The sequence below is a fragment of the Pseudoliparis swirei genome, chromosome 6, assembly GCF_029220125.1.
Source record: "Pseudoliparis swirei isolate HS2019 ecotype Mariana Trench chromosome 6, NWPU_hadal_v1, whole genome shotgun sequence".
Classification (NCBI taxonomy): Eukaryota; Metazoa; Chordata; class Actinopteri; order Perciformes; family Liparidae; genus Pseudoliparis; species Pseudoliparis swirei.
In genome coordinates this window covers 14092414-14110636 of record NC_079393.1, presented here as the reverse complement: position 1 = coordinate 14110636, position 18223 = coordinate 14092414, and the positions used below count along the sequence as shown (strand labels likewise).

The window sequence follows — 18223 nt, the reverse complement described above, 5'->3', positions numbered from 1 at the left end:
TGTGCTAATAGGACACCTTGCTGCATTTTCTTTGGCCTGTATACATGTAAAAAAAAAAAAAGGGCTATTGATCGTACTGTTTTTTTTCATCTGAAAGGTAGCATTCAAGATGGATATCAAGAAAAAGACCTTCTTGGATAACTTTAATCTGAAAGCTACGTTTGCCAACCTGAAGAAGCCGGGGAAGAAGAACTTGAGGCGGGGAAGGAAGCTGGCCCATCGGCGCAGTATTTCTGTCCCAGACCTAAGGGCTCCTGACAGCCACCTGGTGTCTCCTCGCTATGATTCCAGGTCCTATGGTATCGCCGCTGGTCTGAGTGATACTGATTCTATTGCAAGTGGCTCGATTGCCGATGGATCACTTTACGCAGACAAACTGAATGATTCAGTCTCCGAAAGTAGACTCAGAGTCCCCGTTGGTCGCATAGAAGCTGCTTTGAATAGAATGAGTGCACCGGTGGGATTAAACGTTTATGAGGAAACTGATGGTATGATTAATGTGGGCTCACAGAATACCGGGAACCTTATTCCAGAAGGCCTGTATGCACAAGTAGATAAAAGACCCAAGGTGAATCCACCTAGATTTAATTTGGACCCTATTCCTACACCGAGGTCTTTTTTTCCCAACCGACTTTCACCAAGTCCAAACCTTGGGAAGAGATGGAGTCTCTCTGGTGAAGACAACCCTGCAGTGCAATCGGGTGCTGTTGATGCACTATTGCCCAGGGCGAGCTCAATGGGAGACCAAGTAAACCCATACAAAGAACAGAGTGCCACATCGTCTGAGTATAGAAAGCCACCTTCTGAAAAGGGAACTCATCCAGCAATCAGAGCAAACGCTCCCGCAGCTGCGTCTCTGATATTAGATAACCTGTGCACTCCTGTGGAGAGTGCTGATGGCAACTCGTTGGACTCTGCCTGTGGCAGTACCACTGAGGAGCAAGTCAACATGCCCTGGACGACAGACTCGGAGGAACTGGACCGAGAACTCTGCGTTCCTTTTTTTATGAGAGACTTTACTGTCGAAGAGGCTCTGCTAGAACAAGCCCAATCTGAAGAGACCCTGGAAGAACCAACAGAGGTCAGTTTTATTACAAGTGTGTTTACATTGCATGTAACATAATCTCAGATTAAGTTTGCATGTAATGTAGACTGTAGTTTACATTTTTTATATTTTTATTCCGTTTTTAAAATGTGTGATTTCCTTTCACATTGACAAATCAAACAAATGCAAATCCAAACTAATCCAGTCCTGTGCATTCACTAACCTTTAGAGCCACTACTGTTGTATACATGTAGGAAGTGATAATCTCATAGGAATTAGATAAAAGTATGCCAGCTCTAGTCTAGTCTAGCATGTAATGCATTGTATTCTCACATCGGTTATATCGGCACACATTTATTTCACTTTCAAATGGTGTGGTTTGGTTTTTCACACACTTCAGCTGTTGTGCACATAGTTGTGCCTCTAGTCTGACACCTGGCATGAAATTGGCATTCCTTTTCTAAACCTCAAACTCAGGCTTGTTGGCTCATTACACTTTATCCTTATAGCACCTACATAGATACATAGTTTACAAACCGGTTGTGACAGTAACTTTTCAGTTTGTTGGTGCAACATATTAAAAGCCTCCATGGATGGTCGGTGTTAAATGGGAAGTGACCACATGGAATATGACTTTATACAGCCATTGGCTAGAGCTGGTACTCAGACTTGTGTGTCCTCTTTTATCTTGATGCCTCTTAGAGACCAATTGAAAACGTGTATTACTAGTTATAAAGACAATGGGCTGGGAGTGCTCTCCAAAAAGTACCTGAAGGGTCAGATAATATCTTACTTTTTACTGCTGTTGGCAGTTTAAAAAGGATTTACTCTATTTTTCAGATTGAAGCAGTACACAGAGCTACTTTAGACATCTCAGCTTGACTACTTTATTATTAAGTGTCTGCATTATGATAATACATGTCATTATGTCCTTTTTCCATGTAGATGTCCAGTGAACCGTGGGATTTCTTTGATGAAAATCAAGATCTTCTGGAAAACCCTGTGAGCACTCAGTGGACTGCCCATTTAAGTTAGCCAAGTATCTGGTATAAGAACGTGTATAAGTGTGGTTTGTCTCCAATGCAGGTTTTGTCAGCAGGGCCTGACGTCCAAACGCCTGACCCGTGTCAGAGATACCTCCTGAACATCAACCTTAAGAATGGAAGGAACCTGGTCATCCGAGACAAGCGCTCCGGTAGGTCAAGAAACCTGCAGGTGGTCCTAAAGTCCTGGTCTTTAACAGGCTGTAAGACGAAGAAGCTGAGATAGATGAGACGATAATTGCTAACTCTTTATTAGCTAATATCAAACTGTTCTTTTAATTGTGAGGGAAACACTTTGGTGGATCGTTACAGATCAAAAGATACCAGATTTATTTATTTATTTTACTTTCCAGAGGAGAGCAGTTATTTGTTAGTTGTCTTGTAGCTCCAGCTGAAGGGGATCAGATTAAACGCCACAGGTTCATACACCTTGAAAATCGTGGGTTATTGAGCCAATCGGATAGTGGACAGTGGATAGTGGACAGTGGATAGTGGATAGTGGACAGTGGATAGTGAACAGTGGACAGTGGACAGAGGATAGTGGACAGTGGACAGTTGTATATGGGAAATGTGTTTGTTGTGTGTAAAGAACATGAACTCATGTTTTGCATTTGTGAGGATGACTTCTCATGTGGTGTATGCACAATGCAAAAAAACAAAACGCTAGATAGGTATGCAGTCAGACCAGTATGACAAAAACTGGGCTAAAGCAGTCGCGTTGTGTTATGAAGTGTACAAGGAATTTATTTAAACAGCTGGGATTTTAAATAGTATTTCAGTTCTATTTGTACTAGATTATTTGCTAGATTTAATTTCTCAAAACAAAAACAAAACAACAACAATTGTGTTTGGTTGAAATTATTATTTGTCGACTATTATTTATGTCGAAGTGTCCATGAGCAAGACACTGAACCCCCAGTTGCTCCCTGGGCGCTTCACTGCAGCTCACTGCTCCCTAATAACTAAGGATGGGTCAAATGCAGAGAAGAATTTCCCCACTGGGATAAATAGAAGTGTACATTTCTTTCTTTTCTTTCTTCTTGTCATATCCTGATATAGAATCAAGCATGAACGATTAATGATGGTCTAGATTTTAACACGTATGATTGAGTTTATTTCACTAGATGATTTTTTGAGAATTTATTATCCATTCATAATTATTTTGATCAGTGAGAGATAGAGAGACAAAGTGTGAAACACAATCAACGAAGCTTGACCCATCTGAGGCTCAGTAGAGTTTGCTTTGGGAAAGCAGCGACCTCAGGTGGCCAGAAGAGGTACGGCAACCGGAGAAAATTCATCGATGGATCGATGTACTTTATTAATCCCAAATTAGGAAATTATTCTATTACACTAGCAAGTTATCCACAACATTAAATACACCGTAATTATACATATCAACATAAGATATACATCTTTAGACTACATAATATAAAGAATATAGTAGAATACATGTTAGAATACATGTTAAATGCGTCAACACAAATTAACTTACTTTATACATAAGTGTGTAATTTTGTCGTTTTTTAATTTTTTTTATTGAATTAAATGAGGTATCACTGGGCTATAAGGATGTGCAAGTTGATCATGTGCAGGTTATTAAAGAGCAAAACAGAGTTAAAAAAGCTTTAGACCGAAGCTGTCAAGCTGAGAGTTGTCTGTTGGACAGAAGTGAGGTGGTGTAGAGGGTGTCATGATTAATCTTACCTGGGGCTTATAGTGAAAACTGCTAATTTTTTGATTTATGGATGCATTAAAGTTTACAAAACAGATATGTCAACGCTACGCCACTCTTGTGTTATTGGAAATCGAAATCTGTTGACTATTTGTCATTTTAACCCAATATATTAAATAGTATGCTTTGCTCTAGCTCCTTTTAGTTTTAAGATATCACGGTACAGCTAAACAGTGAAAGGACTTCCTTCTTGGAATGATGCTTCCTGTTTCCCCCCCCCCTGCTTGGTGGCAGAAGACCCTCCAAGCTCAGTGCCCTACTCCTCGCTAGTTGAGACCTTACTTTCCCTGACAAGATGGCACCATGATGATGCAATCCCCACACGCCCCCTGTCTCTTCACTGTTTGCCCAACAATCACCACCATGCCAAAGGCTCACCAGTGGCATACATTGTCATTACATATTCTGAAAGGACCCACGCCACCAGCCCCCACTCTTTGTTTTTTGTTCTCCTCTTTTTTCCCATTAATTTCCATCGTCACCGTTCTCAGTCATGCCAGAGCTTTTCTCCTTGCTAGCTGCCACATTCTCCTCCTGTCAAGTTGCCTGGAGGTTTCCCTGTCACAGGCTGGCAGGGTGGAGCTGCTGTGGGTCCTGCCTGCCTTTGCGAGATGTTCATTTGGAGTGGGGAGCTGACAGGCCTGACAGCCCATCCCCACAGGGCCTTTGTCATGTGATTCAAGCCTCCCTGCAGGCTCTCTCAAGCACCCCCTTTATTCCCCTATACAAATGAAGGCATGGGACTGGCTTTCATTTTTTGGCCAATCTGCATGCAATTGCAGAAACAAAGGAGTCCCATACCCCCACCCCACTCGCAGACAGACTTTCTTAACAGGCTTGGGAGATTAACACTGGTTGCTTCTAGATTTTGGTTTCTGGTTGCCTCATGCTGGCAAGTGTTTCTACCCTTTCACAATCAAACAGTTACATCCCTATGCTTTTGCCATGTGTAAGGTGCTCCCCCGCCTCACATATTTCAGTGTCTCACACAACCAGCATGGGGGAAGGGTGTGTACGTGGTGTGGTTGCGTGTTTTCATGTACAGTGTACATTTTTTAAGTGACAATATGTTCCACACAAAGTTAACATAGTTTGCTTTTTATAAATCAGTGTTTCTATATATTTCTATGTAAATCAGTGTTTATACACTGTGGTTGAGGTCATTTACAACTTGTGTTTTACAGCATTATCTAACTATACTGCCATTGTTTGTGTTTAATTATAGGGAGCAGTGATGCTTATGTGAAGCTCAAACTTGAAGGAAAACATTTCTATAAGAGCAAAGTGGTTTATAAATCCCTGAGTCCACGGTGGAACGAGTCCTTCTCCCATCCTCTCCGAGACAAAGAGCATGCCGTGGACGTTCGGGTAGGAGTTGTTTGTTTGAATAGAAGTACATTATCTTACAATTCATGAGCATACAATTTATTTTAATTTATTAATGATGTTCGTAATATTGTTGCAGGTCTACAATAAAAAACGGACCGCTGACGAGTTCATGGGTTCCAGCACTATAATTCTGACCAATCTTGAATTGTACAAGTGAGGAAAATATCCTTGTATCATGTTTTAAGGAATAGATCATCGTAAGGATATCCATAAATTGTCATCAGTTTTCATCTTCACGTCCCTCCCGTCTCTTCACAGAACCTATGAAATGGAGTTGCAGCTTGATGATCCAAAGAGTAAAGAGGATGACATGGGAGTCATACTTGTTGACGTCTGCTTAATGTTTCGAGACGCCACCATCAAGAGAAGCCCTGTAAGAGTGTCTCTGATAGAAGCAGTATTTGTTGATGCAGTTCTGTCTCCGGTCTTATCTGAATTGTTTGTACTGATTCATGTATTTTTTTTTCTTCGTAGAAATGGCCACCAAGGAAGAATAAGGTGTGGATTTGTATATCATTTCTTTTCATTTTAACTTTACTCTAATCATTTCCAAATTGTATCCGGAATGCCACTATGATTCAATGTTGTCATTTACGCGGTAGTGCTCACGGTTACCCTGGTCTAAAGCACTAGGGGGCAGTAGCTCACTGTACTATGGTGCAACAAAGAATGAGGTGTATACTCGGGACTCAGGCTTTTGTGTGTAACCTTGGTTTCTGCAGAGCCTATTTCTTTTGTGGTTTCATTGTGAAGCATTTTTGCAATGCATATTATTTTCAGTGGCATCATTTTCCATGAAAAAAATTGATGCAATATTACATTCTGCTCAAAACCTAAATAGTAATATTGACTGAATATGTTGTCATGAAAGAGTCCTTTGATTAATATTGTAGAGCGATATTTGGTTTTGCGGTAAACAAAGTTCCATATCCTCTCAAGTGGTTTTCAATATATTGCAGCTGTAATTAGATTCAGAGCGAAATAGGAGGATTGCTGTTTGGGACTCACACTGCAGCGAGTGGGTTTATATTCACACCTATGTAGTCACTACATCTGCCACTGTTCAGTCTCTTGATGGTCTAGGAGACAATCTCAATTTGAAATTAGATGAGAAAGGAAGGAAGCCATTTTCATACACATTGTAGGTTATCCACTACAGATGGTTAAAGATACTCAAAGGGAGGCAGAAATGTGTGATGGGACTCTTCACAATGTTCGGCTGCCTAAAACACAGTGCTAATTTAACAATGTAACAATGCCATTTTTTTTCCCATTTCGTTTTTGACAAACGTTCAATATCTTATTGCATTTAACACCTATCCTGGAAGTGCTGAATAGCCACCAGCTCTTACAGCTCCACTCCCCCTCTTTCCGAACATCGTTTTCTCCCTCTGTGTTACCACCACAGAGACAGGGAATGGCAAGTGCCGAAGTAAAACTCTGCTGTGTGATAGTGTTTCAAACAGGAGGGGGGCGTATGGGAGAAGTGGGAGGGGGGACTCTGCTGTTCGAGGCATGTTGCCAGTGTGGGATGCCTAAGATCGGCACTGCTGATAATTCCCAGGCATCGCAGGCAATAACCCAGATGTTAGGATGTAATATCACAGCTGTGGATGGACAGTGCTGAGGTACTAGCCAAATGGACCTGGGTCTGAGCTCATCGTGCTTGTCCCCATGCTGTCCCACCATATGGAAGCAATCGCACAGCCCTTTTAGGACCAGGAATAGATTCTCTTTAGGGGCCACTTACAGTTAAGTGGAATTGTTTTATTGGCCGCTGAGATAGAAATGTGTCCAAGATAAACACTTGGGATGACTTGGCTGAGGCCTGTTTTATATCGCTCCTCCACTCCCTCTGTTCCTCTTCGTTTGAAGGGGCTGATATTTATAGGGCTGTGCCTGTGGTATTTCATGTTAATTCAGGTCCCTGAGATGTGCTTTGATCCCTCCGGATTGGGTGGCAATGTGGGTTGTGACCTCGTAGTGAGGAGGAGGGGCCGGAGTGGCAGGGGAGTTGTAGTGGGGCTGTTTGAAGCGGCGTCGCCAGGGCAGTCGAAGGAGCTGGGCAATCAAAGAGGCTCGAGCAGATTACGGTCCTGCTCTTTAATTACAGTCAGCTCGACACAACCTCTCTGCTGTTTGTTTTTACAGCCGTGGCCCATCACCGCATGGCCTCACGGGAACTCTAACATGGAAACATATCAAGGCCTCTCTTTCTCACTCCCGCTGTGACACACGGCAGGATAAGTGGATGATTTGCTGGGCTTGTCCTTGATTTCCAAAGGGTCCTCAAATGCACAACATCTTTTATGTTTCCGTAGATTCAATAGAGATTTAGTTGAAACTATTTGTTGTTTTGCTGGTTAGATAAATATTGGATGAATTTGCCAACACGCCCTAAACTCTGATGCTAGCCATACATTCTGCATGTATGCATAATTTGCTGATGGGAGAGCTGTGCGGTTTGCATCATTACTCACTGCTGCCTGCTGTCTCTTGTGCAGTATGCCAAGTGTCCTGCCTCCCCACACTCAGTCTGGGAGCCAGTGATGAGTGGGACTGTCACAGCCAGGGACATCTGGCTGCTCACTGACGTTCCTCTCTTCCTCGCTCTCCAGGAGCCTCCATGGTGTGGCTTACCTGTCAGTAGAGATGTGGTAATGTGCTCCAACAGAGATGTGCTGTAGAGTGTGGACCTTTTGTCCTACTTTCATGCACTCTGTGAACATGATGAGGTGCCAGGCTGAGGCGGGAGTAGGTAAACAGAGGGGGGAGCGCAGAGCTTCCACAAAACATTGAGCTTTAAAAAGAAAGAAAACCCTTTTTCTCTGTGTACCTTTGGCCTGCAGCAGATCCAGGCCACACCATCCCCGCGGTCAGTGGAGGTGCAGAGAACTCCGCTGAAGAACCAGATGTGGACTGGGGTGGTTGCTATCACCTTGGTGGAGGGACAGGACCTGCCGCAGTATGGCCAAGGGGACATTTACGTCCGCTTTCGTCTCGGTGATCAGAAGTACAAGAGCAAGGTTGGACCTTTTTCTTTTTTTTTTAACGTTTTTCTCTTTTTCTACTTTTCCTACACTTCCTGTTCTCATGCTCCTGTGTCTTTGTACTGTCTGCTCTTTATACTTCAAGTCTTTCTTCCCAGCCCCTATCTCTTACTTCCCCGCTTCTCTCGCTCAGCAGGTGCCTGTCAGTGACTCACCTCCACCTTGGCTCACTGGGCCATGGCAGAGGCAGCTCATTAGACTGGGCAAGGCTGCCACTCACTTCTCCCTGTGCCTCGGGTGCTGGGCTTCATTGCCTTCATTTGCATACCCAGCATGCCCTGTTCATCTACCTGTACTTGTTGGCCTCCCCCCTGATGATTCTATGGTGCACTTGTCTTGTGTTGTCGTGTCATTTCTTTGTAAACCTCTCTCCTTTCCTCTCTGCTTGTTTGTTTGTTGGACAAAGCTGATTCTAATTGGAAGCTGTCAGTGTTTACAATCCCAGAGTGGCTGCTGAGGTGTACACATACAAGCACACACAAATAGAGATGCATACACACAACGCACCTCTCCTTCCTCTATCCTGCCTTGTTCTGCTTGGACTGAATGAAGAATTAATCCATCTTTCATGCAGGAGCTGCTCAGTCTAAAAATGCATGAAACCTGACGTGTGTTTGTGTTTTACTGTATGTGCTGAGTTTGTGTCTTAACTGCCCTCAGAACATTTGCGTTCAGGCCAATCCACAGTGGAAAGAGCAGTTTGATTTCAATCAGTTTGAAGATAACCAGGAACCTCTGCATGTGGAGATGTTCTCCAAGAGAGGGAGGAAGGGTGAGGAGTCATGGGGGATGTGAGTATTTCCTGGTAGGAAGTGCACATTTAGCTCACATTTGCTCCTCTACAGAAGCAGTTTGCCTCATGTGTGTCAATGGGACTATATTCCCTTTGTGTCTCAGGTTTGAGATTGACCTATTGAGACTTCAACTTAATGAGAGGCAGCTCTACACTCATGTGCTGGACCCAGCAAAGGGCAGGCTGGTGTTACTGGTCACCCTTAGACCCTGCTGGGGAGTCTCCATCTCTGACATTGAAACCGCTTTCTTGGAGAAGGCTGATGAGAGAGACGCCGTATTGGAGAGATTTGTAAGTTATTTCTTGCTTTATTTTACATTTGTATCCAAAGTATTGGGAGACACTCCTTGTCCCATGTTGGAGTAATGTCAGTTTATTCATTGAGAAATGCGAATATGTCAAATGGATTTTATAATGTGCTTTTATATTTCAGAGCTTAAAGAACTCACACAAGTGTGTGGGAGAGGTTGGCTTCCTTCAAGTCAAAGTTGTAAAGGCAAATGATATTCATGCCACAGACCTCAATGGTAATCATTAGAGCTACTCACTTTTGTTTTCCATCATCATGGTCGTATTTATGTTTTTTAAACAACAAATTTCAACACTTCTTTGTCATTTGCAGGAAAAAGCAATGCTTTTTGTGTCGTTGAGCTCTGTAACAGCAAACTTCAAACTCACACAATCTACAAGACCCCCAACCCGGATTGGAACAAAGCCTTTACATTGTAGGACGTCTGGATAACAAAATATCTTCTTAGTTTGTGTGGTATTATTTAATGTGAATGAAGTGTTTCTTGACTTCTATGTTACAGCCCAATAAAAGACATTCATGATGTGATAGAGTTCACTGTCCTTGATGAAAATGGAGACAAAGCCCCAAACTTTTTAGGAAAAGTGGCCATTCCCTTACTGACTGTAAGTGTGTTTATGATCAGCCACCACTTTACTACTGTGACAGGATTTAATTGGTCGTACATATACCTGCATATACTATAAATAACGGTTTGCTTTTAATTCTAAAAGGTTCAGAATGGGCAGGAGATATGCCTGTTCCTAAAGAAAGAAGACTTGGTCAATGGATCCAAAGGAACCCTCACACTGGTGCTGGAAGTGATCTACAACAAAGTAAGAATCAAACTAAATATGTTCTCGCTTGTTAAAAAGGTGATCATATTTAATATCATATAACGTGACATTTGTTACACGGTAGTGTTTATTGTTTCCTTCTTCTGTCCCAGGTCAGAGCTGGTATCAAATCCTTCCAACCAAAGGAGACGCAATTAATGGAGGAAAACCAGAAGTTCTCCAAAAAGGTCATCTCTATTGATGTTTTTAGCTGAGTTTAGCAGATGGAACTCAACGTCTTGCCAGTATGTCCTCCTCACATCCCGATAGTGAAGTATCCACAGCACAGCTTCACATGGTCGCAGTTTGGATCGGACATAGTCAAACTAATTTATTTCATTGGCTTTAAACATCTAACTCCACAAGAAGCAAATAAGGGATTGTAAAGCTCATTGGACCTCTCTGCAAAGTCATAAACATTATGTCCAGTTTCAATTGATACTAACTGGTGTTTTGTTCCAATTATTTCCCATTAGGTTCTTGCCCGGAATATATGTCGGGTTCGAAAAATCAGCACAGCAGTTCTGTACACGTTACAGTACATTAAAAGCTGTTTTCAGTGGGAGAGCACGCAACGGAGTCTAATAGCCTTTCTGGTAAGTCATTGCCTCACGTTAATGAACTCTCTTTAAGCCTTGGGGCGAACAAGTTTTGTCCCATTTCATTGCAGCCCAGTTTTAACTCTTTCATTTGATGTGAATTAGATGTTGGGGAGAATCCTTGGTTTAGTCATTTTCTCTCTCTAGTATTTTTCCCATGGAATACAATGTCTGCCTCCTGTTTTCATCCCATGCCTATGTGATGGATGTGCTCGATCCTTTAAATCAAACCCCACTTGGTTTTCCTTCATTTCTGATGACATTAGAGTGTATTTGAAGGGGTGGAGTTTGCGCGTTTGTACATCTGACTTCTTTGCAAAGCCTCCTAGCCCGGGGGACGGTGTAAGGAGGATCACAGTCTCAGCTTCCTTGGGTGAAGGAGGGACAGTCTGCCTCCAAGATTTGAACCTTGTTTAAATGTCTCTGTTTAGCTGTTTTTAATGAGGGTATATGATCTAAGGTCCTAATCTTAAATCACCCGGTGAATCCCCCTCAGTACAGCACATGTAATGTCATGATTAAAAGTGTACACTTGCCATGAAAGCCCTGCCAGCGCCGTGTCAGGGTGAGGAAGCGGTCACAGACAGGGTGTGTGAAGGACTCTCCTTTCACCGCCTTTCTTCTGTCTGCTCTGTCTCAGAATGACATGCAATTCATACCTGGTGTATTCTGTAAGCCCTTCTCACTGATCCTGAGGTGCAAATCCCCCCAGGCAATGGCCAGGCTCAATGTATCACAGCCTTTAGAACAGCAAGGCACACAGACAGGAAGACCGAGAACAATGCGGGCGATTGTATAACGATAGAGTGGGAGGAAGGCTACTATCTGGGAAAGAAAGTTGAACAGAAAGAGGAAGACCGTCAGGTAAGGGTGCGGTCTGCGAAGGCAGATACGGAGAGACTTGGAGGCGGGGATATGGGCAGGAGAGCAGGAGGATAGGCAGGCCGACAGGTGACAGGTCAGCGGGATGGGGCCATTTTCTTCCACCTATAATTAGATCCTCCGCAGGCTATGGGAGTGTGTGGTGGCACACTCTAATCTTTCATTTCCACTTCTACTCCACCTGCTGTTTAGGAGTGCAGCACACAAATGGAGATCTTAGAATGAAGGAAAAAGACTTGCGCGCTCAATACTTTCATTAGTATCGTCATTGCTATTGTAGTAGAGTGCTTCCCAATCTAGTTGTTGTCAGCTGTGTCGTCTGCTCCCCGTCAGTGAGGATGGTAATTTGTGTGACATTGACTGTCGCTGCTTTGTCCTTTTTATTTTATTTGACACAATTGCTCTTTTAAGCCTCCAACACATGAGATCTGTAAAAGCAGACCGTCAAATTGTAGTCGATATGCCTTTGGTCTGCGATTTAGGTGTGCTTTAAAAATCACAAGTGGCGAAGGGGCATGGCAAGAATGACCCAAACAGAGTGAATCTGCCACTGTTTTCATCACCCACTCGTCAGCAGACTGAGAATGAGGAGAATATTTTCTCATCAAATAACAAGTACAGTGGAACATTCATTCAGTGAGAGAAACAACAAAGTCTTGACTGATTGTCATTACAAGCTATCGTCACACACGTGCCTCTGTCCACTCTGAGGGTAACCACTGTAAGGCCACTCCTCCGCCTCCTCCGCCAAGTCATCATTTGCAATTAAGTTAGTGTTGGGAGCTGTCTAAAGCAGCATGCCACCATGTGCCTTAATGAAAGCAGCTCCCACTCCTATCTTTATATCTTTAGGCAGTGGTAATAAGGTAACTGATTCAGACATTGACAGATGGCCTCTGCTTGCCTTTCCGATGTGCATAATTATACCACTAGTGTCTGCTCTTTTCCACAGTGGCAGGCTGTGCAGGGCTTCTCAGGGTATGCCGGTAGGAAACACTGCAGTGGTGGGTCTAGCTTTAATATACATTATAATACATTATTTATCAAGCAGGCAGACCGATCCTACCCTTTTACACCATATACATCCTGTAATGCATTACCGCTGCTGTGGTTTCTACTGGGACTGCGGGATGCTCGCGTAGTGCTTTACCAGGAATACTCAGCCATTATATCACTCAGTCCCACAGGCCAATTCTCTGACCTCCACACAGCATGCATTCCACATTTGTATCCTGTTTATGTAGATTCATGTATGCTTTATGAGGTGGTTGTTGGTCGTATTCAAATTTTGCACGAGGGATGCTCATGTTAACTAAGTGAACGGGAATGTGAAGTTCATTTTTTGGTGGTGGGCGGGGGAGAAGTCGTTGTTATCAAGACAACTTCTCTCTCATGAGTGGCAGAAAGCTGCACATTCGGAAACGTATCCATGTATTATTTACAGATTGGTGGTTTTAGTTTCATGCCGCACCTGAGTGTTATTGTGTGAGGAATGGAACTACTTGCAGTGTTGTCACTGCTTGCAAATGCAGGAGGCTACTTGTTTTGATTGTGCAATCTCATCAGCAGAGTCCATACTGTTTGAAGTTGCCTTCGATTTCCCACCAATGTGTAGCGGTTTTAAAATAGAATCTCTCTCTAATTAGGTAATGTATGAAAAGAAAAAATCTTAACGCATTTCAACAAAGTTCTAGCAAAGACTCAGAAACATTTTCATCAGTGAAAGGAAATTTGAATTATTTTTCTTCTCTTGTTTATGCTACAGTAATGAGCCTAGGATCTGCGCTTTTCAAGAGTTTGACAACAGCATGTTCCTTTCTCTGAGAGAGAGGATATGTGACAGCTAAAATCTTCATAAAATAACTGCCTTTAGATGTGCTTTTCGCTAAGACTGTGAGATGAATGTGCTATACATCAGCAGTGACTGCAGAGGGGTCACCCAGAGTTCTTAGCTGCACACAAGAATAGGACCTGTAGATGGAGCTACAGCACTGCTGGAAACGGGAATGGAGGCACTGAGGAGATCAGTTACTTTCTCAACATTCGTGGGAACAACTTTGAGAGAAATCCTCCATTCTGTGCATTACACCAAGAGAAGTTTCCTCCACGAAAAAAGTATTAAAAAAGGGAGATTAATTAGTGTGTATTAGGCAGCCAAATTAATCTGTTTCAGAAGTTGAACAATTTTGATTTACATGAAATGGATGAAAGAAAAAAAAGAGGATATTTTACATTTGAAAGCTGATTGTGAGCTTTGCTGTCATTAGATTGCTTTAAGTATTCAAGCAGAATTAATATTTTAACATATGAGGTACCTCATCTGTCAGGAGTTGGACTAGAAAGAAACCTGTATTCCGTATGTGAGTATTTGAACCATTTTCTTTTTGTCATTGCCAGGTAGCAACCGCTTTAGACATCATTTGACAGACTGTGAAATGCTGATTGCTTCACACCACACACTGTAAAGATGGCATTTGATGAACGTTTGATGCGATGCAGCTGAAAACACCCTCGGCAGCTGCAACGGGCACTTTTTGGGGGCTGATGGAATCATCGTCTCCCCAGATGAGGGCAGGACAGGGTCAGATCTGGCTCCAGAGGTCTCAGGAGACCACATGTGTAGAGGCACAGCCGTCGGGGCCATTAACCCGAACACCAGTTTGGCTAAGATCAAAGCCATAATCAGAGTTTTCATAATTGTTCTTGTTAACAATGTCCCTGAAAATGAGATGCTCTGTGAGTCTTGGTTCTGCCTATTTGTCGTTTACTGCATTGCAGTGTGGCCGAGCTTTTGTGAGAACAGCAAGACTGTGCACGCCTGTGAGTTGTCTGCTTGTTTCTGCTCTGCATCTGTTTTCTCTCCGTTTGAAAAAGTCGGAGGCCTTTCAGGAGTGGGTTTCTTCAGTCTCATGGGGTTATGCTCTCCATCTCCAAGGCTGTGGGAATTCTCACACACTGCAGTGGGAACGTGTCTAGTCGAGAAAAAAATGTTGACAGTGATGGCGATGGTGTGTATTCATGGTTTTGAGTCTGATATCTATTAATTATTAAATGATAGGCTATGACTACTTTAAAACTGCTCAGCAGTGCCACCCGATTTACCACCATGTTATTATTTAGCTTCCCTGAATGGCTGTGCATCAGTTGACAGCTCTAAAGCGTGGCTGAATGCAGCGTATAACCTTGAGACATGTCCCCTTATTAGTGGGATTATTACGATTTCTCCAGAAACATTCACTTCATTAGGGCTGTGAAATTTCTCTTATTTTCACATGTTTTAAGACGTGGATTTAAGTTTTACGAACACATTTGATTCAGTTTAAACTGACCGAATTCTTCACTATTATTTCGTATCAGACAGCATGAAGTAACTTTCAAGTACAAACAAGTAGTGCTCAGATAGATAACAGCTGGCTGCACTGAATACAACCGGTAGAGGTTTTATCTGTGCATCCGTTATACGTGGTTGCTTTATAGTTTGCCATTTTTATGTCTGCTTCGCGTTTACCCCATTGTGTGTTCCATACAATATTTGACTGCCTTCATTCGCCACCTTCCGACTCGCAGAGGACACCTCTCCCCAGGCAGCTGAGGTGGCGACCTGTCCGCCCCTGAGTGTGGAGGTTTCAGGGCCGGTCTTGGCCCCGACGCGTTAACGTCCGTGTGAGCTGAGCTGACAGGGAGAGAGAGTCAATGCCACTCCCTCTCCACCTCCTCAGGGGGAAAGGCTCGCATGGCAGATCTGTCACCCAGGAGGTCGCTCAGTGTTAACGCTCCCGACACGGATTAAACACTAGTGGCCAGTGCTGCAGTGCAGGGTCAGTGTCGCCACCACTGACAGGCACCACGGGGCCCCCGCTGACTGCCCTGCTCCAGCCCCGTACCGGCGCTACTCTGGGCCTGGCATGTGTCAGACAGGCGGGGAGACGACGGCCAGAGCTGGCCCTGTGAGCAAATGCTCATGCTTTGCCTCGCACGGCTGCTCTTCCTCAGTGCTTTGATAAAGAGCTGCTCTCACTTTTGCACCGCCCTGTGCGTGCGGTCACACAAGCTGTGGCATTTGTTTGTCATTAGCTTGCCTTTTTTTTAATTTTATTTTTTTTACAAATTGTAAAAGTATAGTGAGTCAAGTGAAAATAGACAAATATTTTTACAATTGAATTTTAGGATAAGGAATTGTTTATACTATGATGTTATGACAAAAATATTTTTGTTGAGCTTTTTTTTAGTAAGCATAATATAATAACATTAAATATGAATATTACTATACATGATACCATATTTTATATACAAATTTAATGATTTTTTGCAATACTCTCCATGACTTTTAGAGCCGATTTCACCCCGCTGAAGAGGGACATGAGATTCCCCCATTTTATTGCTCTTATTCGTATGTAGCCCCCCCCCTCTCTCTTCCCAGTCGATAAGACTTGAGCTGAGCGTATGTGAAATATTTATTCAGCGTTGGCTCAGAGCACCCCGGCTGCCCACACACTCTACCTGCCCCGAAGAGAAATCTTATCTGTGCTTCCTCTGCCTCCGACACCCCCTGAAAGCCTGTCCCCACACTGGCCCAAGCTCAACACAAATTACATGTCTCATTGCTCTGCGTTTACAGCTACTTTAAAGCCTGCCGCTCCTGTCCCCGACATAAGCCCTCAGCCAGACTCTGTTTCAGCTGGGCTGAGCTGCTACTTGTGCCTTTGATTCATTATTAATCTCTTTTTTTTGTATTTTAATTGAGGAAGTAATGCAGATTAATTTTCCTGCCCTTGATTTCACCCAGAAAAAAACCCCATCTCAGTCTGAGTAAAGACTTTGCATGTTTTTTGTTTTTGTATTGTAATACATTTTCTATACATCCCATATTTGCACATTGTCACACACAGATCCTGGCTTTTTTTTCTTCTTCTGTCCATTACACACGCACATCAATGCAGAGACCACCATACACATAAATGCACAAACCCTGCAGCTTGTTAGTCAGTCTTGTTAAACTCTTTCAGTATATGTTCCCGCGATCTGGCAGCCGTCCACAACCCCCATGACTGACCCTCATAATGCTGGCTGGAGCTCTCCTCGCTTTGTCTAGCTTTCCAAGTGGAGTGAGACCGAAAAGAGTAATGAAGATACAGCCTAGATTAAATCTTCCGTGTTTTTGTATCGTACATAGTCATAGGGTATTTTAAAATGTACCACGTGAAACAAACAGTAGTTTTTAGTGCGCTGATTTGTAATGATATTGTATGTCCTCATGCTGTGACACGACACTAAATTGGCTTTTCAACAGTATTCTGTGTTTTACACTGATGTGACGCCTATATTTATAGACCGTTATCTGATGTAGTGTATAGGAAGAGCATTTGGCAACCTCGCAGTCTGGTGGTACGTCTGCCAGTCGGTAGTTTGGGTCGGTAGACTGGGCAACCCCCTCTTCTGTTAATCAATTTACAGGATGGTAGGAACTCTTCTAGAGGGTGTCTTTGTCCCTTTGTTCCTGCTACGATCTCGTCTCCCTCTCTTGGGAGAGTGTGGGTGGTGGGAGCTGCCATGCTTGCTCAGCTTTAAGTTATTTTATTCACACTTTTAATCGCTGAGTGCTTTATTATTAGGTACTGGATTCTGCTGGCCAGGGGATCTGCATGAGAAGGCGCAGAATGCATTTAGAGGAATCATATTAATGGCACTATAAAACAAATCTGTCAGGCTGTTCTTAACCCTGCTGGCAGAATTGCTCTGCCCAGGGTTGCCCCCTTCTCCAAGCGCTTACAGGTGGCTGAGGAGAGTGCATCTCCATCATCTCCTCCACCGTGTGCTAATAGTTTTATTAATTCATTCTTCTTTTTTTTCTCCCTAGGCACCCTGTGCATAATCATACAGACATTTTTCAGCTAAATGGTGTTTGTCATGGGAGTTTTCCTACATTAGAGACACTTCTCCCAGACATGCATACTAACACTTGTTCAATTACAAGTCGTTTGTTATCCAATTCTGTAGTGTGTAAACCTAAATGCTCAGGTGTGTTATTAATTATTACCTCCCTTACTTTTGTTTGTTGCTTTATGGCCTTGTTGGTGAAATGATATAAAAATGTTACCGCTTATACTGCAACATATTAGCATTGCCGTGTTTAAAAAGTTAAAGGTTTTACTTGTCGTGCGTAAATTGTTGACGGATGAAAAAATACGCAGTCAGGCCCTTAAGACTGAAATGGAGCCTCTTTGATGGCAATTAAAATGTGGCTTCTTTTTTATACAAATTTATACTTACGCCTGAGAGGTTGCACTTTGTCCAACATGTCCTTTAATCACTCAGCTGCGTGCTAATAAAACATAAACCACTTAGTGGGGAATTAGTTCTGTCTCCATTTCACAGAAACTCTGGAGAATGTGGGGAGACGAGGGAAAGGTTTAGTCCCGCCTCTGCTCATTACTGCGGGATGTCTGACGGCAAAGTCTCAGTCTGCGCACCTGAGTGAAGGAATCTGAGAGGTTTTCCCAGATGTTTCGCTCCATCTTTTTTATTAGTGTTAAAAAAAGCATGTAAATCCTGAACACATGGG

At 43.1% G+C, this 18223-nt stretch overlaps 1 protein-coding gene across 1 annotated transcript in view; it reads left to right on the top strand.

Moving 5' to 3' along the window:
* Window positions 1-94: 94 nt before the first annotated feature.
* mctp2a (multiple C2 domains, transmembrane 2a) overlaps window positions 95-18223 on the top strand; it is a 30577-nt gene continuing 12448 nt past the window's right edge. Inside the window, exons 1-16 of the mRNA XM_056416845.1 lie at window positions 95-1081; window positions 1991-2047; window positions 2111-2240; window positions 5049-5191; window positions 5289-5365; window positions 5471-5585; window positions 5687-5710; window positions 8062-8238; window positions 8923-9053; window positions 9160-9346; window positions 9489-9582; window positions 9678-9780; window positions 9868-9970; window positions 10079-10180; window positions 10294-10368; window positions 10657-10776. Of these exons, the coding sequence (XP_056272820.1) occupies window positions 110-1081; window positions 1991-2047; window positions 2111-2240; window positions 5049-5191; window positions 5289-5365; window positions 5471-5585; window positions 5687-5710; window positions 8062-8238; window positions 8923-9053; window positions 9160-9346; window positions 9489-9582; window positions 9678-9780; window positions 9868-9970; window positions 10079-10180; window positions 10294-10368; window positions 10657-10776 (2610 nt within the window). The 5' untranslated portion in view covers window positions 95-109. The remainder of the gene's footprint in view (window positions 1082-1990; window positions 2048-2110; window positions 2241-5048; window positions 5192-5288; window positions 5366-5470; window positions 5586-5686; window positions 5711-8061; window positions 8239-8922; window positions 9054-9159; window positions 9347-9488; window positions 9583-9677; window positions 9781-9867; window positions 9971-10078; window positions 10181-10293; window positions 10369-10656; window positions 10777-18223) is intronic.